Genomic DNA, 21,139 nt, shown 5'->3' with positions numbered 1-21,139 from the left:
AAGAAACACAGGGCAATCCCACAGACGTACCAGAGGCGTCTTGTTGGAGTAAAAAGCGCTCACCTATCCGGAGTTTTACGCACAGGACAGGAACACACACACAGCTCTCTTCCTTGAGGCCAAAATAAACGGTTAGTCTTCTCTTCAGCAGAGGTGCTTCCGCCACCAACAAGTAGTCCCTAACGTACTCAAATAATGACTCTGCTGTGTGATTCACGTGTTCATTCACAGATAAAATATTTACCTAGTGGCTATTTAAACAGACTAGCTCCACTGGCTTCACAAGTTGTCTAGCAACCTATAACCATCCTCACCGTGAGCAAATATTTAAAAGTCACATCCTTTTCAGGTGAGCAGCCCGCGGGAGTAACAAAGGAAAGTGAGAGAGTGATTATGAAAAAAATGATTAACAGTGTGTGCTCCTTTGACAATAGAGTTTAATATCAGAGAGTTACTGTCTGTGTTTGCTCTCCTGCCTGATTAAAGCTGCACCAGGTGGAGGTCTGTTACTGCTGGTTTAAAGGATAACTCCACAGTTTACTCATAACAGAAAGTGCTCGTCAGTGTGTGACAACAGCTGCAGCTTTAATGTCCAAAGATGAGGCCATAGTGATGTCACCAGGGTCTTATAGGTTTGACCCGCCTGAGAAAGGGCGCCTTAGAAAGTGGAGCTGAGGAGTTTGAAAGTCATGCATAGAGCATTCATGTGGCGTCTGAACAATTAAATAAATGAGCTCACAACTTGGAAAATTGATGTGAACGCCCCCTCAAGTCAGAACAATCAGCCGATACACACATTCTTTGCAGTGATCCCTCAAATGTGTCAAACACTTGTGACAAAGATACAGCATGGATGTAATGGCAGCAGGATATTGTACATCAGTGCACTGGAACAGTAAACTTCACATCGGCACATATCAGACAACATACTGTACATGCAGACAGATATATTAGTGTATATCCTTCGGCATATATCTGCTGGGGGAGTTGGGCAGTCTCTAATCCTCATACCTAAATGGCATGACTGTTGTATTGTAGGTTCAGGAAAACATTGTGATTTGGGTTAAAATAGGTATGGAAGTAACATCTGTACATTATATACATAACTTTAGATACACATTATGTCATTGATATAAGTAAACTACGTCATTAAGTTAAAATGAGCCCACGTTGACAAGTGGTTTTTACATGTGACACGAACAGCAAAGTCCTGTGTTTGTTTTACACACCTGTCAAGCCCTACCTAGCAAATGTGCCAAAAAATGTTTCGAGCTTCCAGGTTGATGTCCTGGTTATGTGGAAGGAACCTATAGAAGACAAAAGGGTCATTACGTCACTGAATCTTGCTTTGGTGCCAGACTGCTGTGACAGCTGTACTGAAGTTGACAAGAGAAACGCACTAAAACCCAACATATCTACGTCGCATGACTTCTGAAGAAGAAATGCCTCCAGAAAATGAAAGAACATGCTTCAGGGAGGAGGTTAACCACTGATCTTTATCCCCAAATGATTGTCAGGGCTGATAACATCTAAACACATTCCTCAGCTTGAGGAATCAAATATAAAATCTCCACAGATCACCTCCTCTAGAGAAGAAACAAAACTAAATGCTTAATGTTTCAAATGTTTTAATAATTCAGGCTTTGTTTATCAATTGTCATTTTTAACATGGTATTAGGTTGTTACTGTTAGTTGCTGACCACTTCAAGCCACCTAAATTAGTTAGAAACGTTTTATTTTATCAGTATTAATTCTGAGAAGGAGCCAGGTAAAACGATGTTTTAATGATTTTAATGAATAGTCTATTTTGTTTCCACATTGAACCAGCAAGCTTGTGAACACACCGAGGTCAGGAGAATTACTTGCCAACTCAGGGAAATGGACCAGAGGATCAGAGGAGCATGTGAATATAAGTACTAAGAGGCAGGTTTTTGAGCTGCATTGTGGGAAATGTAGGAGCCAAACTACAGAGAGTACAACTCAGGATATCTCAGGATCTGCAGCCTCAATTTCAACCATTCCTTTTTAAAATTAGATTATATAGATTTTATATGAAATAATGGCATTAAATAAACAGGATGGTAATATCCTTTCAATTTCAAACAAGTTATATAATATGCACTATTATTTGGAAATGTATGAAAACAGGTGCAGAAAGCAGCAGAGTTAAAACCATTAATGGATAATCGATTAATTAATCTTAGGTCATTGTTAAACAAAAATGCCAAACAAATGTGATTTGCTGTTTGTTACTGTTTAATATTATTATAAATGTAATATATTTGTCTTTTAGACTGTTGGTTGGACAAAACAAGCAATATAAAGACATGACGTTCAGTAGAGAACATGTGCTGGGCAGTTTTTATACATTTCATAGAAGATTAAATGAAAAAATAATCAATACATAAATCAATGATGAAAATGATCATTAGTTGTGGTGATTGTGCTATGACAGATTCATTAAATAGTTTGGCTTAATAACAAAACTGCAAAGCCAAATTGCAATAAAGTTTTTGATCATTTAATTTCTACACACACCGGCTTTGTTCACACATCATAAGAGGAGCACACTAGCTGTCTTGTTTTAATGTTTTAATGGGACTAAACAGCACATTGGAGATGTTTGAGTGCTACAAAGAGAAAAAAACAAAACAGTGCTTTCAAGCAAAAGTTAAACCGATTAAATAAAACTCATGGAGGTACTTTTACACGCGTCAGCTCCATGATTCTCTGGGTCTTTATAATCAGGTATGGCAGCAATAAGATCATGAAAAACATGGCTGAACAGGGCCTTCATGAGGTATTTTCGGAGAGATCTTCAGGTCCCTGAGGTTTCTACAAGGCCTCAAACTCATCGATCCTCTGCTTGGTGTTGCCCATACGGATCTGGCGCAGGGTCTTGTACTTGTCGCGGCCGGCTCGGACGTTCTCGGCGTGGAGCATATCGTTCTGGGTCTTCTTGTTGTCGTCTCGGGCTTCTGCCAGCTCTGAGCTCAGGGCCTGTGCAGGGAAGACAGAGAATATGTTTTTTAGGTTTTGTAAAAACCATATCATATAAAAAGCAGTGTATTTTCATGTCATGAACAGGTTTAGAGTGGCCTATGACCTATAAACCAAAATTATGGCAGCTCTATGTACATCCTGACAATTACTTTCTGTCTGAAGTGAATTGTTTCCTGGGACCCTGAACTCACCATCAGCTTCTTCTGCAGGCGCTCGTTCTTCTCGGCCTCGGTGAGTCGCTCCTCCTCCTGACGGTGGTCGTTGATGCCCTGCGTCTGCAGCTCGGCGCTGTAGGTGCTGTTCTCCTCGCTGTGCTCGCTGTGCTCACTGTGCTCGTGGTCACTCTCGCTGTCAGAGGAGGAAGAGGAGGAGGAGGAAGCAGGAGCGGCAGGAGCCGGAGGAGGTGCAGGAGCTGAGGTGGTGGAGCTCATCACAGTGTGCAGCTCCTCCTTTGTCTTCAGCAGATCCTCCTCCACTTCAATAGCCTGGGATGAAGAAGAGAGGTTTAGTTTAGTGTATTTAACTCGGACAGTGCAAATTTTGCCTGTCTGAAAATTCAGAACACTGTTAAAAGAAGTTTCTAGAGATATCTGTTGATCTTTATTAGTATTTTTTGGTTGGTTTTGACACTTGACTGTAAGTCTTGCATTTATAAGCTGCATAAAACATTTAATAAAGAGTTTAATACATTATATTGTAGTTGTGCACTGCTATAATGACAATTTAGTCGTAGTGCTTATTAATGTACAGTATTTGTCAGAAATTCATATTTCTCTCATGAAGACACATTTTGCTGTTTTACTATTTCTTTTGTAATTAGTTTATACACAAGCGTCCACTTATGTATGGGTGCCCACAGGAGGATTTGTATTTGTTGAGAAACACATTAAAACATTAACCTTGACCACGCCACATAGCATTTCACTAATTGTATTGGAACGTATCATAATGGATCGTGTGGTAATGTATTGTATCGTATCGTATCGTATCGTATCACATCCTATCGCAACGTATCATATCGTTATGTATTGTAATGTATCTTATCGTATCGTAATGTTTCGTATCGTATCGCAACACAACATATCATGTCGTAATGTACTGCAATGTATCGTATTGCATTGCACTATATCGTAATTATCGCATTTTAGCATAATGTATCATATCGCATCATATTGTATCGTAATGTATCGTAATGTATCGTATCGTATTGCATCATATTGTATCAAATTAAATCGAATTGTATCGTTTGGGAGTGCATCACATTATATCACATCTCATCATATCATATTGCATTGCATTGTAGCGCATCAAATTACATTGCATCACATCGAATCGCATCATATAGTATTGCATCGCACTTTTATTATCATACAAAAACATACAAGTGTTATAACCATTTATTTAAACCATTTATTTAGCATTGATATACTGCTTCTATATATGTTATATATCTTTTTTGTACTAACTTGTGATAAAAAAATGTGATAAAAGTGATAAAACACAGATAATAAAGAAAAAGATTGCAAATTGTACAAATCCCACATAACAACCAACTGAGAAAATGACGAAGTACGTATGTTCTGACATTTTCCAGGTAATCCCTGTGCCTCCGAGGTGGCCGTACATCCTGGTGATCATGTGTCGGAAACTCACCTTGCTGTGCCATGACTCAGCCTCTTCCTCCTTCTCTCTCTTGGCCTCCTCCAGCAGAGCGATCTTGCTGCTGTACTCGGCCAACTCTGCAGCCTGCGGGAGGAGGCGCAAACCGTGCCGTCAGAACACCCGAGAATAGACACCTGTTTACCTCGGTGACCTCAATTATCAGGACAGGGTGTCATTTTATGAATGAATGGACAAAAAAACTGTTATTCATTATTTATTCAATAATAGTTTAAATGTGACATGAATAAATAAATGTAGTACTTTTAATTCCAGGGCATTTACCTGAATGCTGTAGTCACTTTTACAAATTCAGATTTCACATTAAAGCTCATAAAATGTCATGAAATACCATAAAAACTTAAAAAATAGCCTTGTCTTACCTCAATAAAATCATAAATATTTTAAAGTGTGAAAGAGTCTTGGAGGCTTTTCTCAAGCTACAAGAGAAATGTAATCCATGAAAGCAGGATAATCCCCCAAACAAGGCAGTATTTGCTCAAAGTTCAAGTACAAAAGCTAATATGTGTTTATGCTGAATGTAGGAGCGTCATGTGTAATGACTGTTTTTCTATCACGACTTTCTCACGTGAAGGACTGGAGTACTTCTTGCACCGTGTACTCACCAGCTGCTCCTGGCTCTTTATCTGGTCCTCAGCTTGCCTGGCCAGCTCCTCCTTGGCTATTATGGCCTCCATCCTCTCAGCCTCCAGCCGGGCCGCCTCCTGCTCCACCCTCCTCCTCTCCTCCTCCAGCCTCATGGCCCTGTCCAGCTGCTCCTGAAGCTCTGCAGGACAAATTGAGTGAAAAATCTATCATACATTGAACAGGCTCAAAAAATCAACTTCTTAGATTTTTTGCTGCATTCTGGCACCTATGAAATAATAAGTCTGTATGAGTTAAAGCAGCGGTTTCTGACCTTTTTGGCCCATTTACCCTTAATTGAACTATCTGTGACCCCACATGATGAGTTCTGTGAGCAGTTTTTCTCTTTTTGTTAAATCTGAATGAAACGACCATTTACCTACAAAATGGACGCAGCGTCTCCACTTCCTCCCATTGTACAAAAATTAAGTCAATCATGACGTTTAAAACCCTTTTTAAAGCGTAAAATAACTAAATTAATCCAAACTTATCAGAAAAATTATCACTTGAACATACTTAAGTGTGATAAGAACAACCTAAAGTGTCATGCTGTCATACTTTATAAATCTATATGCATACGACACACAAACTTCCAAGAACAAATAAGAACATTTTCTGAGAAACTTATGAACAAATAAAGACACAAATTTACAGGAAAAACTAACAAAAAGAGTGTTTTTCGTCAAGGAAACGCTTCAGTTTGAGTTTTTCTTAGAATATTAGCCTCTGGAAATGTTTTTTTAACCTGCAACGGCCCGAATAGATCATCATTCTGTAGAATTTAAGGGCCCTAAAGAAATACAGGAAAATATGCAGTTTTTCACAAGTAAAAGAGAAAAAAAAGGAAACGAAAAGTAAAAAAAAAAAGACACATTTTAAGTAATGTAATTTTTTCCCCCCTTTGATCATAGGTGGACCCTTTTAGATTTTTAGAGACCATTTTTGGGTCTGAACCGCTGACTTAAAGCATATAACAGAAGTGTTAACATTTCCCCAATCAATCTTCTTCATCATCTCAATGCATGTTGCCACCGCTTCCAGTGCAGGAAGCTGCATTTTTACTAATTTTATGAAAACACTGCTGCCTAGAAATTACAATCAAATCAATCACAAGTGTGTTGAGACAGCTTTTGATGCAGATTTAGTATCTTTCAAAGATTTGAAAGTTATTTCTGAACCCCGGCACAGTCAAAGTATTGCGATACTGAGCTGGAGTATTTACATACACAAACATATGTTTTTGTATTTGTACATAAGTAACTGTTTCCTTGAAAAATCCAGCAAGAGAAGGACCATTCTTCTAATTTTCACTTTTTCAGACAAACAGAAGAGGGCAGTAAAACTCTATAACAGTTTCTTTACTTATGTATATATGTGGTACGTCTTTCTGTATCATAGTATAGTATAGTCAAAGTTAAGCGAATTGTCTCACCTCTCTCTGCTCTCTTGGTTGTCTCTTCGAACTCGTAGAGCTTCATCATCAGCTCCTGCTTCTCTCTCTCCATGTTCTCCTTCTCTTTCTCCATGGCCTCCCTCCTCTTCTTCTCACTCTCCAGCTGATCCCTGCAGAGCACATCGACAAAAGACTGACAATGAGATTTCAAATCCTAATGTTTGATCTGTCTGAAGCCATTACAGTAAAACACAAGGTGTTTTAAATTAATTATTTATTTATAAGTGCTTTATTAATCCCCTTGGGGAAATTAAATGTTTTTTTCTGTACCTCTCCATCTTCTTCTGCAGCCTCTCCTCTCTGGCCTGAGCCTTCATCTGCTGGACCTCGATGGTGTCGGGCTTGCGGCGGCGCATGTACAGCTCATGGTTTCCAATGCACAGCTGCAGGATGCGCTTGTTGACTCGTAGTCGTGGAGCGAGGATTATGAAATCCTTAGAGAGAAATAAAAGCAAGAAGAAAACATTTGGTTTCATATATTTTGTAAAAGCACTGAGAGTAGGCTACATGTAATTTGTCTGTAAAACGCAAACTACAATTTAAAAATCAAAATTTCTTCCACATTTTTTGACAAAAAAAGCTTCCTCAAAGTTTGTTTACTTTCCTTTATAACAATTATATGACTTTGGAAGAGAAAAGTAAAGTATTTGACTTGTTTTTCACAAGAAGGTTTTAGGAAGTAATTTTAATCAAACCATAACTGAACCATAGCTTAACTTTCCTGTGCCAGAGTTAGCCAAATAAACAAAGTACACACAAATTTAATCAAAAATGTTGCTTAAATATCAGATTTTTTAAAGAGATTCGTCCAATATTAATCCCATTTTTTTTTTGTAAACCTGTACCACATTAGTCTGCATTCCCATTTACACTTAACTATGGTGCAATAGATGCATTTTGTATTGTTTTTATTTAATAAACAATAAACTAAACAACATAAATACATTTTACAAATTTGATTCCACCATCTCGTCTTCACCAGTTTTATAAAAAGTATTCTGAAGTCATATTTGTGTAAAAGTAAAGATATAGTGCTAAAATATTACTGAGGATTGTGAGACTCATAGAATACTTACAGTTACTTTCCTATCTATGGGCTTGATGATGAATTTCTTATCGTTGAAAGAAACGTTTCTGATTTCACTCCAGGGGAATCCGATCTTTGGAGTCAGCCTGAAGGATGGAGAAAGCAGAAAGATGGCAGAAAACTCTTTTAGGGTTTCACTGAACATAGCAACAGGCCAGTTAGGCCTTGCACATTCATGTTGTAGTGGAATTGAGAGATTTAGGTCAACGGCCTCTTCACAACAACAGCCACGCGGTCAAATGTTATTTAAAACTTGACCCACTGGAAGGGAACGTAGCAGAGGTCGATGACTGCCCGTGTGTTGCCCTCCTGTCTATAGCTGTATGTCATCAAATTAATGCACGCTGCATGTACGTTGTTAGGGGAGACTTACCTGTCATTCTTCTCGTAGATGTTCAGTCCCAGAGCGTCAACTCCCAGCCACAAGTCTGTGGTCTTCTTGTTCTTGATCTCGAAGTAGTTGACGCCATACATTTCCAGATCCTGAGCAATCTTCAGGTACTCGAGCATGGCCTCCTCCCTGGGATTCACACAGATTAATTCATTTATCTTTAAATCATATAGGTGAGTCCAAACATTGTGACTGGACTACGGTCAGTTTGTTTTTTTTCTGGTTTAAGGTGTAGTTATGATCATTTTTCGGGGTATTCATCACTTACTTCAGCATGGCCCCGTGCTCCTGATGCCAAATCTGGATTCTCTCCTCCCACTGCTCCTTGGACAGCTTATGTTGTTCCAGCACCCTGAGAGGAGAGACCAGTTAGCAGAAACCAACTGGTGAACATGTAAACAGTCTGTGTAGACCTGCAGAGCTAAAACACATGCTGCATAGTCCTGTTAGAAGATATGGTGGTATGCAGTGGTGGAGAAGTCCTGAAGCACAAATGTACTCAGGATTCAGAAAGTAAAATACCAGAGAAATGACCAGCTGCCTCAACAGAGCAAAACTAACATCTCACACTCACCTCTTGGGCAGCAGGCGCTCGGAGGACAGGTAACCTGGCTCGTTCACCTGCCTTTTGTACTCTCCGTACTTGGCCTGGACGGCGTAAGAGGCCAGCAGGACAGCAGACTCTGGAGGGCAGTAGATGTCCTCCGTCAGAATGTCCTCCTTCACCTGCAGGAAGAAAAGCCTCCGGGTGACGTCCTGGATCAGCTCCTCGCCCACGTCCTCAGGGTAAAACTTGGCCTTCAGCTTGAACTGCAGGGGAGTCTCCCTCCTCACATCCTGGACCATCACCTGAGAAAAGCAGAGTAGAGTTTAGTACAGTACAGTCTATAATATATACTAAGTAGGAAAGATTATCTTCCCAACTATTGGTACTTGCAGGAGGTACTGGGAAAGACCTCAAGCTCAAGTATGAACATTATGTATATCCACACTTTTCTGTTTAGGGGGAAATGAAAGACACAAATAGAATTACAAATTGGTGTAAGGCTGATCTTTGGTATGATTATTTTCATAAAAACTGATAAACTACCAGCTACAACAAGCTGATTGCATACAACATGCATCCCACCAGGAGCATATTTATGTTCATTCCTATGTTCCTTGGGTTCCCAAGGTCCAATGTTTCCCAGTTTAGTAATCTGTTAGTACATTTACCCTCCTATAATGTGCCCGTCAAAACCTAATCCTAACACCTGGAACACAGGACCTTGGGAATTTAGGGCCATTGGCACATAGGACCCTTTTCTCTATTTCCCATTATGTGCCATGTAAATCTGTTCCCAGGATCCCAAGTTCCCAAGGTCCCTTTTCCCCAGGGTCACATTTACCTTCTTCTCAGCGTTCAGCCATGTGAGGAATCCTTTGGCGTCCACAAACTGAAGCCCAAAGTACCAAATCTCACGCAGGCCGATCGTCCTGGTAACCTGAGCCACAGAGAGAGGAGCGGAGACATGATTACAGACCACCTTCACAACCTCTCCTTCACTTCTTCTTCCTTCATTTGCCACACAATTGAAAACGATGCAATTTTACAGCACAAAGCAGGATTATGCAAAGATTGTGTGTCTTTGTCTGACTGATGATAATATCAGTCTGAACAAGCTGAACAGCAGCTGAAGTGGTGAACATATTTTAAAGCCTCAGGACCCCTTTATCACAGTCAAGACTTCCTGTCAAGTACAAAGGTTTAGGTAATCAAACGTATACTATAGAGGGAGATAGGGCATCATACTGTTCACTGTTGAGTGGTGATGTCACCTTTAATTACTTTTGGATTAGTGTATTAATAAGTAAGCTTTTCAGGCACTGAGGAAAAAAATATAATAATAATATATACAATATAGCAAACGGGTAATTAGTCTGCATAACAAATACTTTTATGTTTGATATTTAAAGCATGGTATATTTTGCTGATCAGACTTTTTGTCTGCCAGTCAGTCAGACGAAACTGCACACTGTAAGCAAAGTTAAAGAGGAACCAGGCTGAACGCTGAATGTGTCATTACTCTATAGCCGCAATGCCTTGTGCAATCAACATTTACGTCATGATGATAAGTTAAAGCAAAAAAAATGTCTACTGAAGGTTAACTAAGATTTTGAACGCAGGGCTTTCACTTTGCCAGTAAAACATTGAGATTCCCAACTAAGGCCAGTACGATCCCATAAATCTGTGTAAACTCATCTGGTGCTTTTCACTCTGTATCATACAGACCTGGTCAAAGAGCTGCTTCCCTGTGGTGTTGGGGTGGAAGGAAAACTCCAGCTCTGCGTCCATGGTGGTGACGCGGACGTTGACCTGCAGCGAAAAAGGCATTTAGGACACATGACAACAAAGATTTTCTGTTTGGATACACATAAACCCTCTTATTTTCATTTAGTTATTATAAATCTGAATCCAGCAATCCTGTATTTTTTCCTATTTTCAGTCAGTCTACATCTTTAATTTTTGGCAGTAATTTTTGCTGCATTTGCGTTTCCGGCCACATTATGAAACTCTTCTTTTTTTCATAGTAAAACATGATGTGGAGCTGTGAAGTGGATTGTTCATAAACCATAATTGCTCACTATCTCATTAGACTTTGGACTACCCTTGCGAGGTGCCACAAGGTTGCAGATTAAAATATCAAAATACTCTCTGCTTGCCAAGTTGCCTTTAGACTTTACCATTGTTAGAAGGATCGACCTCTGTTATAACAACAGCAATTAGACTGGCACATAAATCAACTTTCAAGCATTGCTAGAGTGAATTTCCCAGAGGAAAAACTAAAGGGTTACTCTCGATATTTTTAAAAAAAAAGCACGACAAACACACTCCACGACCCCGGCCTGCAGGGCCAGGCTGGAGGCCTGAGCTTGTAGAAGTTACACAATCGTTTTATGAAGTTACACTAGAGCACACCCCGGGTGTCATAAAGATAAACCCACTGAAACCTGGGCAACAAAACTGGAACATACATTTATGAAACCTTGAACGTATTTCTCAACTGGTTCTCCTCTTCACAAGATAAATTCTTTACACCCTGCTGAGGTATTCCTCACTGATCCTCACTAATCATTGACTGTGGTCATCACCATCATGGAGGCAGTAATCCATTACAATTAATTAGTATGAAGGTTTTTTTTTCACTTGTTTATATTTGGACTTTTAGTACCTACAGAACTCTTTGTTTTTACTGTTCAAGTCTCACTCATAAATCACGTTTTCAGCAATTTCCAGTACTCACAAGCAACTCCGGCTGCATTTGCTCATTAATGTGTTTGATTTCAAGTTAGTTTAACGTCAGTCAAATGGGGACAGACGTCAGCATGACCTCTTGAGAGTGGCTTTCTCCTTGGAGAGTCAATATGAGCACAGAGCTGAAGTCATAATGCACAGGCCGGCCTTTCTTATCAGCTTTCCTTCAGACTGATGCTGAAGGCTTAAGTAACTCTCGCTGAGGGCATTTAGGACTTACAGCGATTCATTGCAGGAGGAAAAATTGAGTGTTGCTGCATGTTTAATACAATCAGAGGAGGAGGATGAAGCTGTTAAATCATACACTCATGAGTTATTGGTGAAAGACATTTTAAGAAATCACTGCAGCGTCACCAGAAGTAGTTACCGTGATCGCACATACGACATGCTGTCCAGTTTTAGTTTTAGAAGTAGCATTTTTGCTTCTGTCAGGAATGTGTGCAGCCTGGGTCAAACTCTACATTTGGTTAATGAGTAAATGCCAAGAAGGCTAGGTGCCTCTTGGGAATAGCTCACAAGCTTGAGAACAGAAGTAGATGTGACGAAAAACTGTAAATGACATTTTCATTATGCTCATAAGTCTTACTCGAACATGAATATTTTAGCTTCTCTTACAGGCGAATCTATAAACCTACATTTCAAAACCAGGAAGAGACATCTCAGTGAAGCACTTCATTATCTTGTCAATTAAATCACTGGAGTCTTACCGTTTTGGGCATCTTGGCTGAGTTCGGTGGGCGAGCGCCAGCAGAAGAAAGTGTTTCCCAGGCTGACCGAGGCTGCAGTGGCCGACTCCAAGCAGAACCTCCACCTGATAAAGAACACAGCTCCGCTCTGGCTGGCAGACTCAAGGGCAGGGTTTGTGTCCTTTGAACTCAGTTGTAGATCGCTTGCTGTGACGTGGGAGGTTCGGCTTGGTTACTATTACACAAACTGACGGACTCGCCTTCCGCTGTGGCCACCAAGACGCACAGCTCCACCCAAAGAGAATCACCTGTCTCTACACCTGAAGCGCTGCGACCTTTGGTCAGAGCAGGCGAGGGTATATAGGCCTGGACGTACTATTTATGTTGCCTGTTTGGAGGTGACACGAGTGAGTCATGGGCTCCCATAAAGAGAACAAATGAAGATAACATCCGGAGAGCAAGTAAAACAAACCTTGAGAAGTTTCATATTTACACACTTTAATAAAAGTTCTACAAAAATAAAATGAGACAGAAAACAAAACTCAATTTGATCGTGTAAACATTCACACAGCAGCAGACTCACTGGTTTTTAATTACATAAATGTTGAAACAATTAACAATAAACTGACACATAATTATCCTACAACAATTTTGAAAATAAGTCATTTATCAGGCAAGGGCATATATTTTTCAGCTCCAGCTTCTCAGATTTCACAGAACGAGACATTTGAAGACATTACATCATTTTTTGCTATTTTCTGTTGTGTTATGTCTGCTCACGTCCCTTTTCTAAACAGGTAAACAGCATTTCAATTGAATTTTAGTCTTTCTGTGAAACTAATCAACATTTTTATGTATATTCATTAAAGATCATTAGTTTTTATCACTCTGAGAAATGTAGAGGACTCTTATTGTCACCACATACAACGCTACGCTATGTAGATAATCATTTCAGTCATTTTTCAAGCAAAAATGTCAAACATTTGCAGGTTGCAGCGTCTTAAATTTGAGGATTTGCTGCTTTTCTTTGTCATTTCTGGCAGTTAATGAAGAGTCTTTGGGTTTTGAACTGTCAGTTGGGCAAAATAAGCCCTAGACTCATACAGGCTAAATACATTTAAAACTGTATTTCACTCATTATCACTTCATATTTGATGTTTGAGACTTACTTTGTTGAATGATGTACGTGCAGAGTTTCCAGAGTTTAACTAGCAGTTAAACTTCCAAAGTGAAAAATATTTGCACATCTGCAGATTCCTGTTTTTCAAAGAAGGAGAAGGTGTAGATGTCATTTTAAAACTTAGTAATTTAACTTTTTTGTGGAAAACTTTATTTCATTTTGACACACAATATATTTAAAGGACAGTATAATATGTACTGACATGTTTTATTAGTGACTGTGCATGTCAAAGCTCTCACAGATGACAAAGAAATCATGTAAACATTTGGTTCAAGTAAGTATGAATAAAAAGTATTCTATCATGTGTATTTTGTTCTTCTCTTGTACCCGTGTTTCCTGATTATTCAAAAAGCAAACAAAAAACTCCTCCATTGATCCACGATTTTTTCACAGCTATACTTTACAAAGAGGTAAAATGAGGTTAAAACTCATCTTTGATTCGAAAATGCGGCTGGTCCTCTGGTTTGAAGTCTTCGTTGGGACTCCCGTCCTCGTTGAGGATGCGTGACGCCGTGTAACCCACGATGGGATACTTTCTTTTGTACGTGCCTTCAAATACACTGTCCAGAGACTCCAGCTGCTCTTTAGTCAGGCCCGTCTGTGGATGGAAACATGGAGAACAACTTTTATTGCCACCTGTCATACATTGTACTGATTATAAAGAACCTTTAACTCACGGTATCTGATGTCAGGTCCTCCGGGTCCAGGGACATCTTGGCCACGGCCCGAGTGGAGTCCTTACCAACCAGGGAGTTGTACGGTGCATCTTTTCCATAAAACTCTGCAGCGGGTAAAATAAATTATATGTTTAAAACAGTGCATCGTATGGAGGATCAATACTGCCAGTTAAAGGAAAACAGTAATACAATATACTATATTCTCATGGTGAATCAGAATTATGAATTTTTTTTCATGATTATGAGATAAGTCAACATGTATTTTGTAATTTAGACTTTTGTGTTCATAATAATAACTTTTCATCCCATAATCATGACTTTTCATCTCATTATCATGACTTTTCATCTCATAATCATAATTTTTCATCTCATTATCATAATTCTTCATCTCATTATCATGACTTTTCATCTCATAATCATGAATTTCTCATCTCATAATCATGATTTCTCATTTCATAATCATAATTTTTCCTCTCATTATCAGGACTTTTCTCTCATAATCATGACTTTTCTTCTCAAAATCATGATTTCTCATCTCATAATCATATTTTTTCATCTCATTATCATAATTTTCATCTCATAATCATAATTTTCATCTCATAATCATAATTTTTCATCTCATAATTATGACTTTTCTTCTCATAATCATGATTTTTCCTCTCATAATCATAACGTTATCTTCATCTTCCTTTTTTACTTAAATTAACCTTCATCCCACAGTTTTAATTCAATCAATCATTTTTTTCATTCGGTAAGTCACCATCCAGGGTTTGTTGGGTGGGTTTTATTTACCTTTACCCTTGCTGACATCAAACACAACTCCTTTTACTGCCATGTAAATAGGTTGTCCCTCCTAGACGACCGGGGAGGGGAAGAGAACGACGGAAAAAAGAAATAAATCGTTATCACCTGGGGCTTTGCATGGATGCACACAACACAAACACAGGCGCAGAAACACACCCTGGATTATGGGTTGGGAATAAAGTTTACCTCCCTGCCGTCGTATCTCTTCAGCTCCTCCTCAGTGAACAGTCGGACAGGTTTGGTGGACGGTTTGTATTTTAATTTAACGTCTTGCGCTAAAGTCGTGTAAAGGACAACGAAGAGGACACAAACTCGCGTCGTTGCCATAGTAGGCTCGTTTGTTTGGACGAGTTTGATGCGGAAACTGTGAGCCACCCGCTTCCCTGTAGCTGCTCTATGGGGTTAATGCTGCGTTTGGGGCCGTCGGTCATTTAAACTTCCCCATGCTCGTAGTAATATAACTGTAGCAAACATCATGGCACATTTAGGGAGCAAAACTGAAAATCAGCTCAGGAGCCGGGAGGTTTCAATCAATCAATTAATCAATGAAGTTAAACTGTCCCGTGCGTAAATGCGCACAACGTCTCTCTTAGTGGGAGACGCACTTAATGTTTCTGCTGCTGGAGTCCATTGCAGCTTATGTTACCAATATGTTCCTCATTAAAGATCAATTATCTCACCTACCCCCTATTAATCAGAGTGATGGTTGTTATGACCTGACCTGTCCGACCAGAGGTCTGAGATCACATTACGCGCAACATTACGCACACAGAGACGCACCACAGCGCTCCTCCTCCTCATCCTCCAGTTAAACCCTCATGCAACTGTTGATACATTTCATGTATCAACAGTTGGTGTTTGTTTTTTCTTTTAAATTTCAACCTCAGCTCATATAATATGTCTATAACACACTGTGTATATCAGAGACAGACAGCTGAACTTGTTGTACATGTTATGTACCATTAAAACTCAATAAAACTGTTTCTCTCATCCCACTCAGTGCAGCTTAAAATCATGTTATTATTGCTTATTAGGCCAAATACATGCTATCTCCCTTGTGTCCTATAGGGGGCTTTCCCTCATAATACAACTTAACTTTCATGCAACTGTTGATACATTTTATGTATTTTTAATTTCATTTTTGGATCATTTTGGCCGCAGTAAATTCAGGTAAAGGTGTTTTTTAATAATATATAGACATAATATGTCTAATCTTTGCCTCATAATAAAACTTTTTGTGTATTTCTGTATTTCTCATCAGTTGCACGAGGATTAAAGAGAAAATGAATGTGGTCCAGTTCACTTTTGAGCTGTTTGTGACCTTTACGAGCAGCACCTTAAGGCAGCACCATGCAGGCAAGGAGGAAGGGAACAAGGAAACAAGGACACATGTTGTAGTATCGGTACGCGGACGGTAGGTGCCTCATTATTATCATGGGATGGGCCTTTATCGTCGTTGGTGTTTGTGGTGAGTCTCCCTTTGGAGCGGACAACTGGGACCCAAACACGGACCAGAGGGAATTAAATCCCCCTAAAAAAATGCACCTGTCATTTATTAAAAGTAGGTTTCAAACTTCGCACACATAACCAAAGTTTCCTCACGAGGAGCAGAGGTAGTTTCGGGTCATTGGAGGAAGCGCCAGAGGAATGCTCAGGAAAGAAAACTCCCGGTCATACCAAGAGGTGAGACATCGTCACAACTTCCTTCGTGGCTGTGTTTGGACACTCAGTGTTGTCAGCAGTTCATCTAAATGTTTGTCTCATTGATCTGAAGGCAGCAGCTTGGTAACTGTAACTTCCTGACGACATGGAGGGTCCTCAAACTGTCCCTGTGATATCATGTGACTGCTGCAGTTGGAGGCAGCTTCAGTAACATGGAATGAGCTGACTGCATGTTTTCTGTCTGTCTGGTGATTAAGTTGTTTCATCCTGCTGCTCATGTCTGCTCTGAACGAGAAAGGAGTATTTCAGAGGTTAATTGACTCGTTTAATAAATGTTAAAACACTGTAACTGACACATTATAAGCTATATTAAGTGTTGGAGCAGAGTAGTGATGCATTTTATTGTGCTACAGTCACATGTGTGTAATATTTAATTGCATTACAGTACGAAAGAAATGTAGGAATGGTTGTTTGTGATATTGTTTTGTTGTCTTGTTGTGTTTGTGTAACAGTATTCACCTTGTGATGCAAGAAAATATTATAAAATATTAAATTCAATGTTTTCTAATAATGTGAAAGAGTTCAAATGATAGTCCAGGCAAGTTAGTGATATATTAACAGTCCACATCAGGGATGTTAATCATTAATCGATTAATCCCCGTTAAGAATTTAACCGATTAAAAATGTCTTAATCGACAATAAGAGATTAAAACTTCAAAGAGTATCTTACAATAACAGATTACAGATACTTGTTCTTCAAATATATCCAAATAAAACACAAATACTGGTATGAGAACATTTATTTAATTAAAATACAAGTATCTTATGACATTTTAACCATTTAGTCGCCTCAGTATGGGCTGGATTTTGTTGCCAGTTGTTGGAAAGCGACAGCTGGGAGCCTCGTAATTAAAATGCTGTTATTATTTTGTGTTATTTAATTTAAAATTCAAGTAGCTTTATGTTTATCTGTTCTTTATCTCCTAATGTAGTCGACTCTGATTTTACATCAAACACAGATCGTGTCAGTGGTTTAAACAGTTTGCTGAAGGAAAAATATCCAACATATTTCATATATTAAAACGATGTGTGACGATCGGTTTGATTTTTGCCACAATCTCATCTTAAATATAAAATCACTGAAGCTGCAGCTCTCTCATATATTAACACACTGATACTGGATAATGCATGAAATTACATTTTTCTAATCTACTCTCTACTTTAATGTCCCTTTTCTCAACCTCACAGTTCAGTGATGACGATGACGAAGGGGACGCACGGCCTCCAGACTATTATGAAGATGATGTCACTGAACACCTGGAGGACGAGGAGCCGGACTGCAGCACCTCGCAAGGTGATGACCCGTGAAGAGCCTCCGTGCCAATACGGTGGACAGACACTATTATCAGACAGATCTCCAACTGGTCACTCTAGATATATTTTATTGAAGTAGTTCCTCCCCTTAATGCAACCATAAAAGCGATCTCCCTGCACACTTCCCCCTCGTCTTTCATTGCAGAGGACGACATCAGAGGAAGCAGTCCATCGATGAGATTCAGCAAAGCCTGTCTGAAGAACGTCTTCACTGTCGTCCTCATCTTCATCTACCTGCTGCTGACTGCCGGGGCGATCTTCCTGGCCTACCAGACCATCTCCGACTTTATGGAGAGGCTCAACAACCCTGTGATGTCTGTCACCTACCAAGAGGTCGACAAGTTCTCCCCCCCAGGTTTGTATGATTAAAAACATAGGGCGGGTAATTGGCTTGATGGTAGTTGTTTGTAAAATAGCTAACAATGTTTCTGTGTGTGTGTTTTATTGAGCAGGTATCGCTCTGTTCCCCGGCAATGCTCGGCTGTTGAGCTGCAGACATCACTACCACGACCACATCCCGCCTTTAGTGGACCCAGGCAAACCTCAGATCGGAGACTGTTTCATTAAAGAAGTGACTTACTTTGGACCATTTGCCAATGAAACTGAGGTCAGCCATTAAAACATCCAGCTGGTGTTGTTTGTCAAGATAGATATCGCATCCTAGATTAAAGTTATTCTCGTCTTTGTTTTTTTTACAGAAAACAGCTCTGGTGGTCCAAGGTCCGTCTGATGTCAGAAACAAAGAGCTGATCTTCATGCAGTTCAGTCAAAACCAAACGGAAGAGGACTTCAGCGGCATCACTTACATGCTTTTTGCCAAGTTTGATGACTTGGTTCAAAGGTAAATGCGAAACAACATTATTCCTCCTGTGATGTCCGACTAGTGTGGTAGTTGAGATCAGACACTGACCCTGGTGATGACCCTGGTGAGACCAGACACTGGCATCTTGACAGTTGCCACAAAAGAGTAGTTATGTGTTTTAAATGTCAGTAAAAGCAGAAAAAGTCTCCTTTCAACCTTCTTCTTCCTCCATGGTTGCAAAGACAATGCTAGAAGAATGGGGAACAGACTTTGACAGAACATCTGGGCGCTCTCCATCTTGTTTTACTGGTTTCTATCACTCCCTCTTCACCTTCTTAGCCTCCTTATTTTTCTTTTACAGTGTTTTACAGTTAATACACTGTTGCCAGGGGATAGAAACCAGAAGAAAAAAGCCTCTTTCTGTTTTGGTTGCTCAACGACATACGTGCTCTCGTCATCATTGCATTTTTCTACAGCCATTACACTGTGAACACTTTGATAAGTTAGAGCAAAAAGTTTTCTATTGCCAGTTTAAGTAAAACCATTATGTGACCTGCAACTTAGATTAAATACCATCATCACTGAGCTACTTAATGACTCATGGAACAGAGTGATTTGTAAAAGGCTATTGAACCTGTCTGATGGTAACACGTTTATTTGCTTTTTAACTTCAGTGTTTACTTGTGCTTTCTGCCTCTCTAGTGCAAATAGTTCCAGGTTTATGAGGGATTGTGAGAGGAATTACTCCATGTGGACCTTCTCCGGAGGATTCAGAACCTGGGTCAAGATGTCTTTGGTGAAGACGTCGGGGAAAAGCAGCGAATCTGTCGAGTTTCGGCAAGAGGTAGATATTATCTAACCCAGTGTGCACATACTGGCATACATGATGCAGAAGCATTACTTCAATCATTTTTGTTGCATCCTCTAGTCCACCGTGGTGACGTTCAACGACAAAAGGCCGGACAAAGAGAAAACCAATCAGCTCTTCTTTGCTGTCTTTGAATGGCGTGATCCTTTTATTCAAGAAATCAGGCTGGTACGTTCCCAGAGACATTTTATCCTCGTCAAAATGCCTCAGGTCCTCATCAGTGTATCAGTCTGTAACACATTTTTATTACTTCCAAACAGATTGTGACTGCAAATCCCTGGAGCTCTGTCGCGATTCTCTGCGGGGTCTTCATGGCTCTCTTCAAGGCTGCTAATTTTGCCAAACTCACTATTCAGTGGATCATCAGGATGCGTAAGAGGCATCTGAGGAACAAACAACGGGAACTGAATCTAATTACTGATAGCTGAAGTGATGACACAGTTTATCCAGGTGATTGATCTGCGTTGTATTTTTAAATGATTGTGTTTTACGAGGTCACTGCTTGCACATTTTGTAATCACTGTTAAGGATTGTCGGCACTACGGAATGATTATTCAGCACACGGTGATGTGTTGTAGCTGAATATCACTGCTAGATTTATCATCACCTTTGACAAGAATTCAGTGAATTTTTTTAGTTGCTGTTGCATTTCAAAAGAAGAGCTTTTTCATAAACATTCCTGTTAATTATTTTTTTGTACACATGTCGAAGAAAATGTTGCTGAAGCTAAAACTCTGAGAATGTTTGTTCTGGGTTTAGAAGTTTTTTAAAGGCTGTTTCAGGTGTAAAACTGAGAAAATGTGAACTTTGGTCAAAATGTTGCTGGATTTTTAGATATACATCCATTTTATGTATATTCATAACTCAAAGGGAATTTTCCAGGAGCTACTTTTCTTCCGTCAGCGTGATCTACTGTTCATTTCTGCAGGGTTTAGGTCAAATCTGTCCTGGCTGAGCTTCGTCTTACTGCTGTCCTTTTTGTTTGATTTTCACATGACGTAGAAATGTATCAGTGTGCTCATCAAAATGTACTTGAATTCATGTCTTAATCGTTCTGTGGACTATGTTCTTTGAAATTTTGGATAATAAAGATATATTTTTATGCCTTAAGATATAATAAAAACTGCAATTGTGTACAAATTTTTAATAATATGAATTAGCTGAATACTGTGGTGGCCCTGAAGGGCAAACGACAACGACAAAAAGAAAAACACATAAGAAATGTAAAAAGAAAACAAAGAAATATGTTTTCTATGGAGATAAATGGCGGGGAAATGGAGGGAAAAGGGATGTTATCCAGAAAAAAGGTAATAAATTGAAAATTTTAAGGGAAAGTTAATAAATACAGATGTAAATAAATGTCTTTGACTATCATGAAAAGTAAAATATAACAAAAAATAAAATATATAATTATTATTATTGTTAAATCAAAACACAAATATCAATTATGTCACATAAATACCTAATAACATACATGAATGAATACCTACATTTATTATGACGTTATGTTGATGCATTTAATAGCAAATTAAATTAATTAAATTAAATGTTTT

The 21,139-nt window shown here is 39.2% G+C and overlaps 3 protein-coding genes across 4 annotated transcripts; 1 reads left to right on the top strand and 2 right to left on the bottom strand.

The window, feature by feature from the left end:
* Nucleotides 1-2,263: 2,263 nt before the first annotated feature.
* ezra (ezrin a) lies at nucleotides 2,264-12,320 on the bottom strand (the record flags this gene model as incomplete). 2 transcript variants are annotated; one of them, XM_084381540.1, is made up of 13 exons in its annotated part: nucleotides 2,264-3,000; nucleotides 3,195-3,488; nucleotides 4,657-4,749; nucleotides 5,289-5,449; nucleotides 6,740-6,870; nucleotides 7,031-7,194; nucleotides 7,837-7,933; nucleotides 8,221-8,367; nucleotides 8,507-8,590; nucleotides 8,813-9,087; nucleotides 9,627-9,722; nucleotides 10,511-10,594; nucleotides 12,241-12,320. In XM_084381540.1, the coding sequence occupies 13 exons, from the start codon at nucleotides 12,250-12,252 to the stop codon at nucleotides 2,836-2,838; spliced, it is 1,803 nt and encodes a 600-aa protein (XP_084237666.1). In that variant the 3' UTR covers nucleotides 2,264-2,835. The 2 variants fall into 2 exon arrangements, with proteins under 2 accessions (XP_084237666.1, XP_084237665.1); XM_084381539.1 differs by lacking the exon at nucleotides 12,241-12,320 and having other exon boundaries at nucleotides 10,511-10,612.
* A 408-nt stretch (nucleotides 12,321-12,728) lies between these two features.
* On the bottom strand, nucleotides 12,729-15,239 carry nenf (neudesin neurotrophic factor). The gene is made up of 4 exons (XM_084380617.1): nucleotides 15,067-15,239; nucleotides 14,869-14,929; nucleotides 14,077-14,180; nucleotides 12,729-13,997 (listed from the first exon to the last, which is right to left on the bottom strand). Exons 1-4 carry the CDS (start codon nucleotides 15,205-15,207, stop codon nucleotides 13,821-13,823), a joined length of 483 nt encoding a protein of 160 aa, XP_084236743.1. The 5' UTR covers nucleotides 15,208-15,239; the 3' UTR covers nucleotides 12,729-13,820.
* Nucleotides 15,240-16,332: 1,093 nt separating this feature from the next.
* Nucleotides 16,333-20,695, top strand: pacc1 (proton activated chloride channel 1). The gene is made up of 8 exons (XM_084380776.1): nucleotides 16,333-16,563; nucleotides 17,791-17,896; nucleotides 18,062-18,271; nucleotides 18,369-18,523; nucleotides 18,615-18,757; nucleotides 19,421-19,562; nucleotides 19,647-19,754; nucleotides 19,847-20,695. Exons 1-8 carry the CDS (start codon nucleotides 16,528-16,530, stop codon nucleotides 20,012-20,014), a joined length of 1,068 nt encoding a protein of 355 aa, XP_084236902.1. The 5' UTR covers nucleotides 16,333-16,527; the 3' UTR covers nucleotides 20,015-20,695.
* Nucleotides 20,696-21,139: the final 444 nt, after the last annotated feature.

The sequence above is a fragment of the Pagrus pagrus genome, assembly GCF_965226575.1.
Source record: "Pagrus pagrus genome assembly, chromosome: 18".
NCBI classification, from domain to species: Eukaryota; Metazoa; Chordata; class Actinopteri; order Spariformes; family Sparidae; genus Pagrus; species Pagrus pagrus.
This window is presented reverse-complemented; position numbering and strand designations above follow the sequence as displayed.

What these genes read in the sequence shown, in the direction of transcription:
- nenf (XM_084380617.1), bottom strand. Translation starts at nt 15,207, where the DNA reads ATGGCAACGACGCGAGTTTGTGTCCTCTTCGTTGTCCTTTACACGACT. An exon ending in AGAGATACGACGGCAGGGAG is followed by an intron (nt 14,930 to 15,066) that starts GTAAACTTTATT and finishes CCGGTCGTCTAG; the next exon opens with GAGGGACAACCTATTTACAT. An exon ending in TGATGTCAGCAAGGGTAAAG is followed by an intron (nt 14,181 to 14,868) that starts GTAAATAAAACC and finishes TACCCGCTGCAG; the next exon opens with AGTTTTATGGAAAAGATGCA.
- pacc1 (XM_084380776.1), top strand. Translation starts at nt 16,528, where the DNA reads ATGCTCAGGAAAGAAAACTCCCGGTCATACCAAGAG. An exon ending in ACTCCCGGTCATACCAAGAG is followed by an intron (nt 16,564 to 17,790) that starts GTGAGACATCGT and finishes TCAACCTCACAG; the next exon opens with TTCAGTGATGACGATGACGA. An exon ending in TTATTCAAGAAATCAGGCTG is followed by an intron (nt 19,755 to 19,846) that starts GTACGTTCCCAG and finishes ACTTCCAAACAG; the next exon opens with ATTGTGACTGCAAATCCCTG.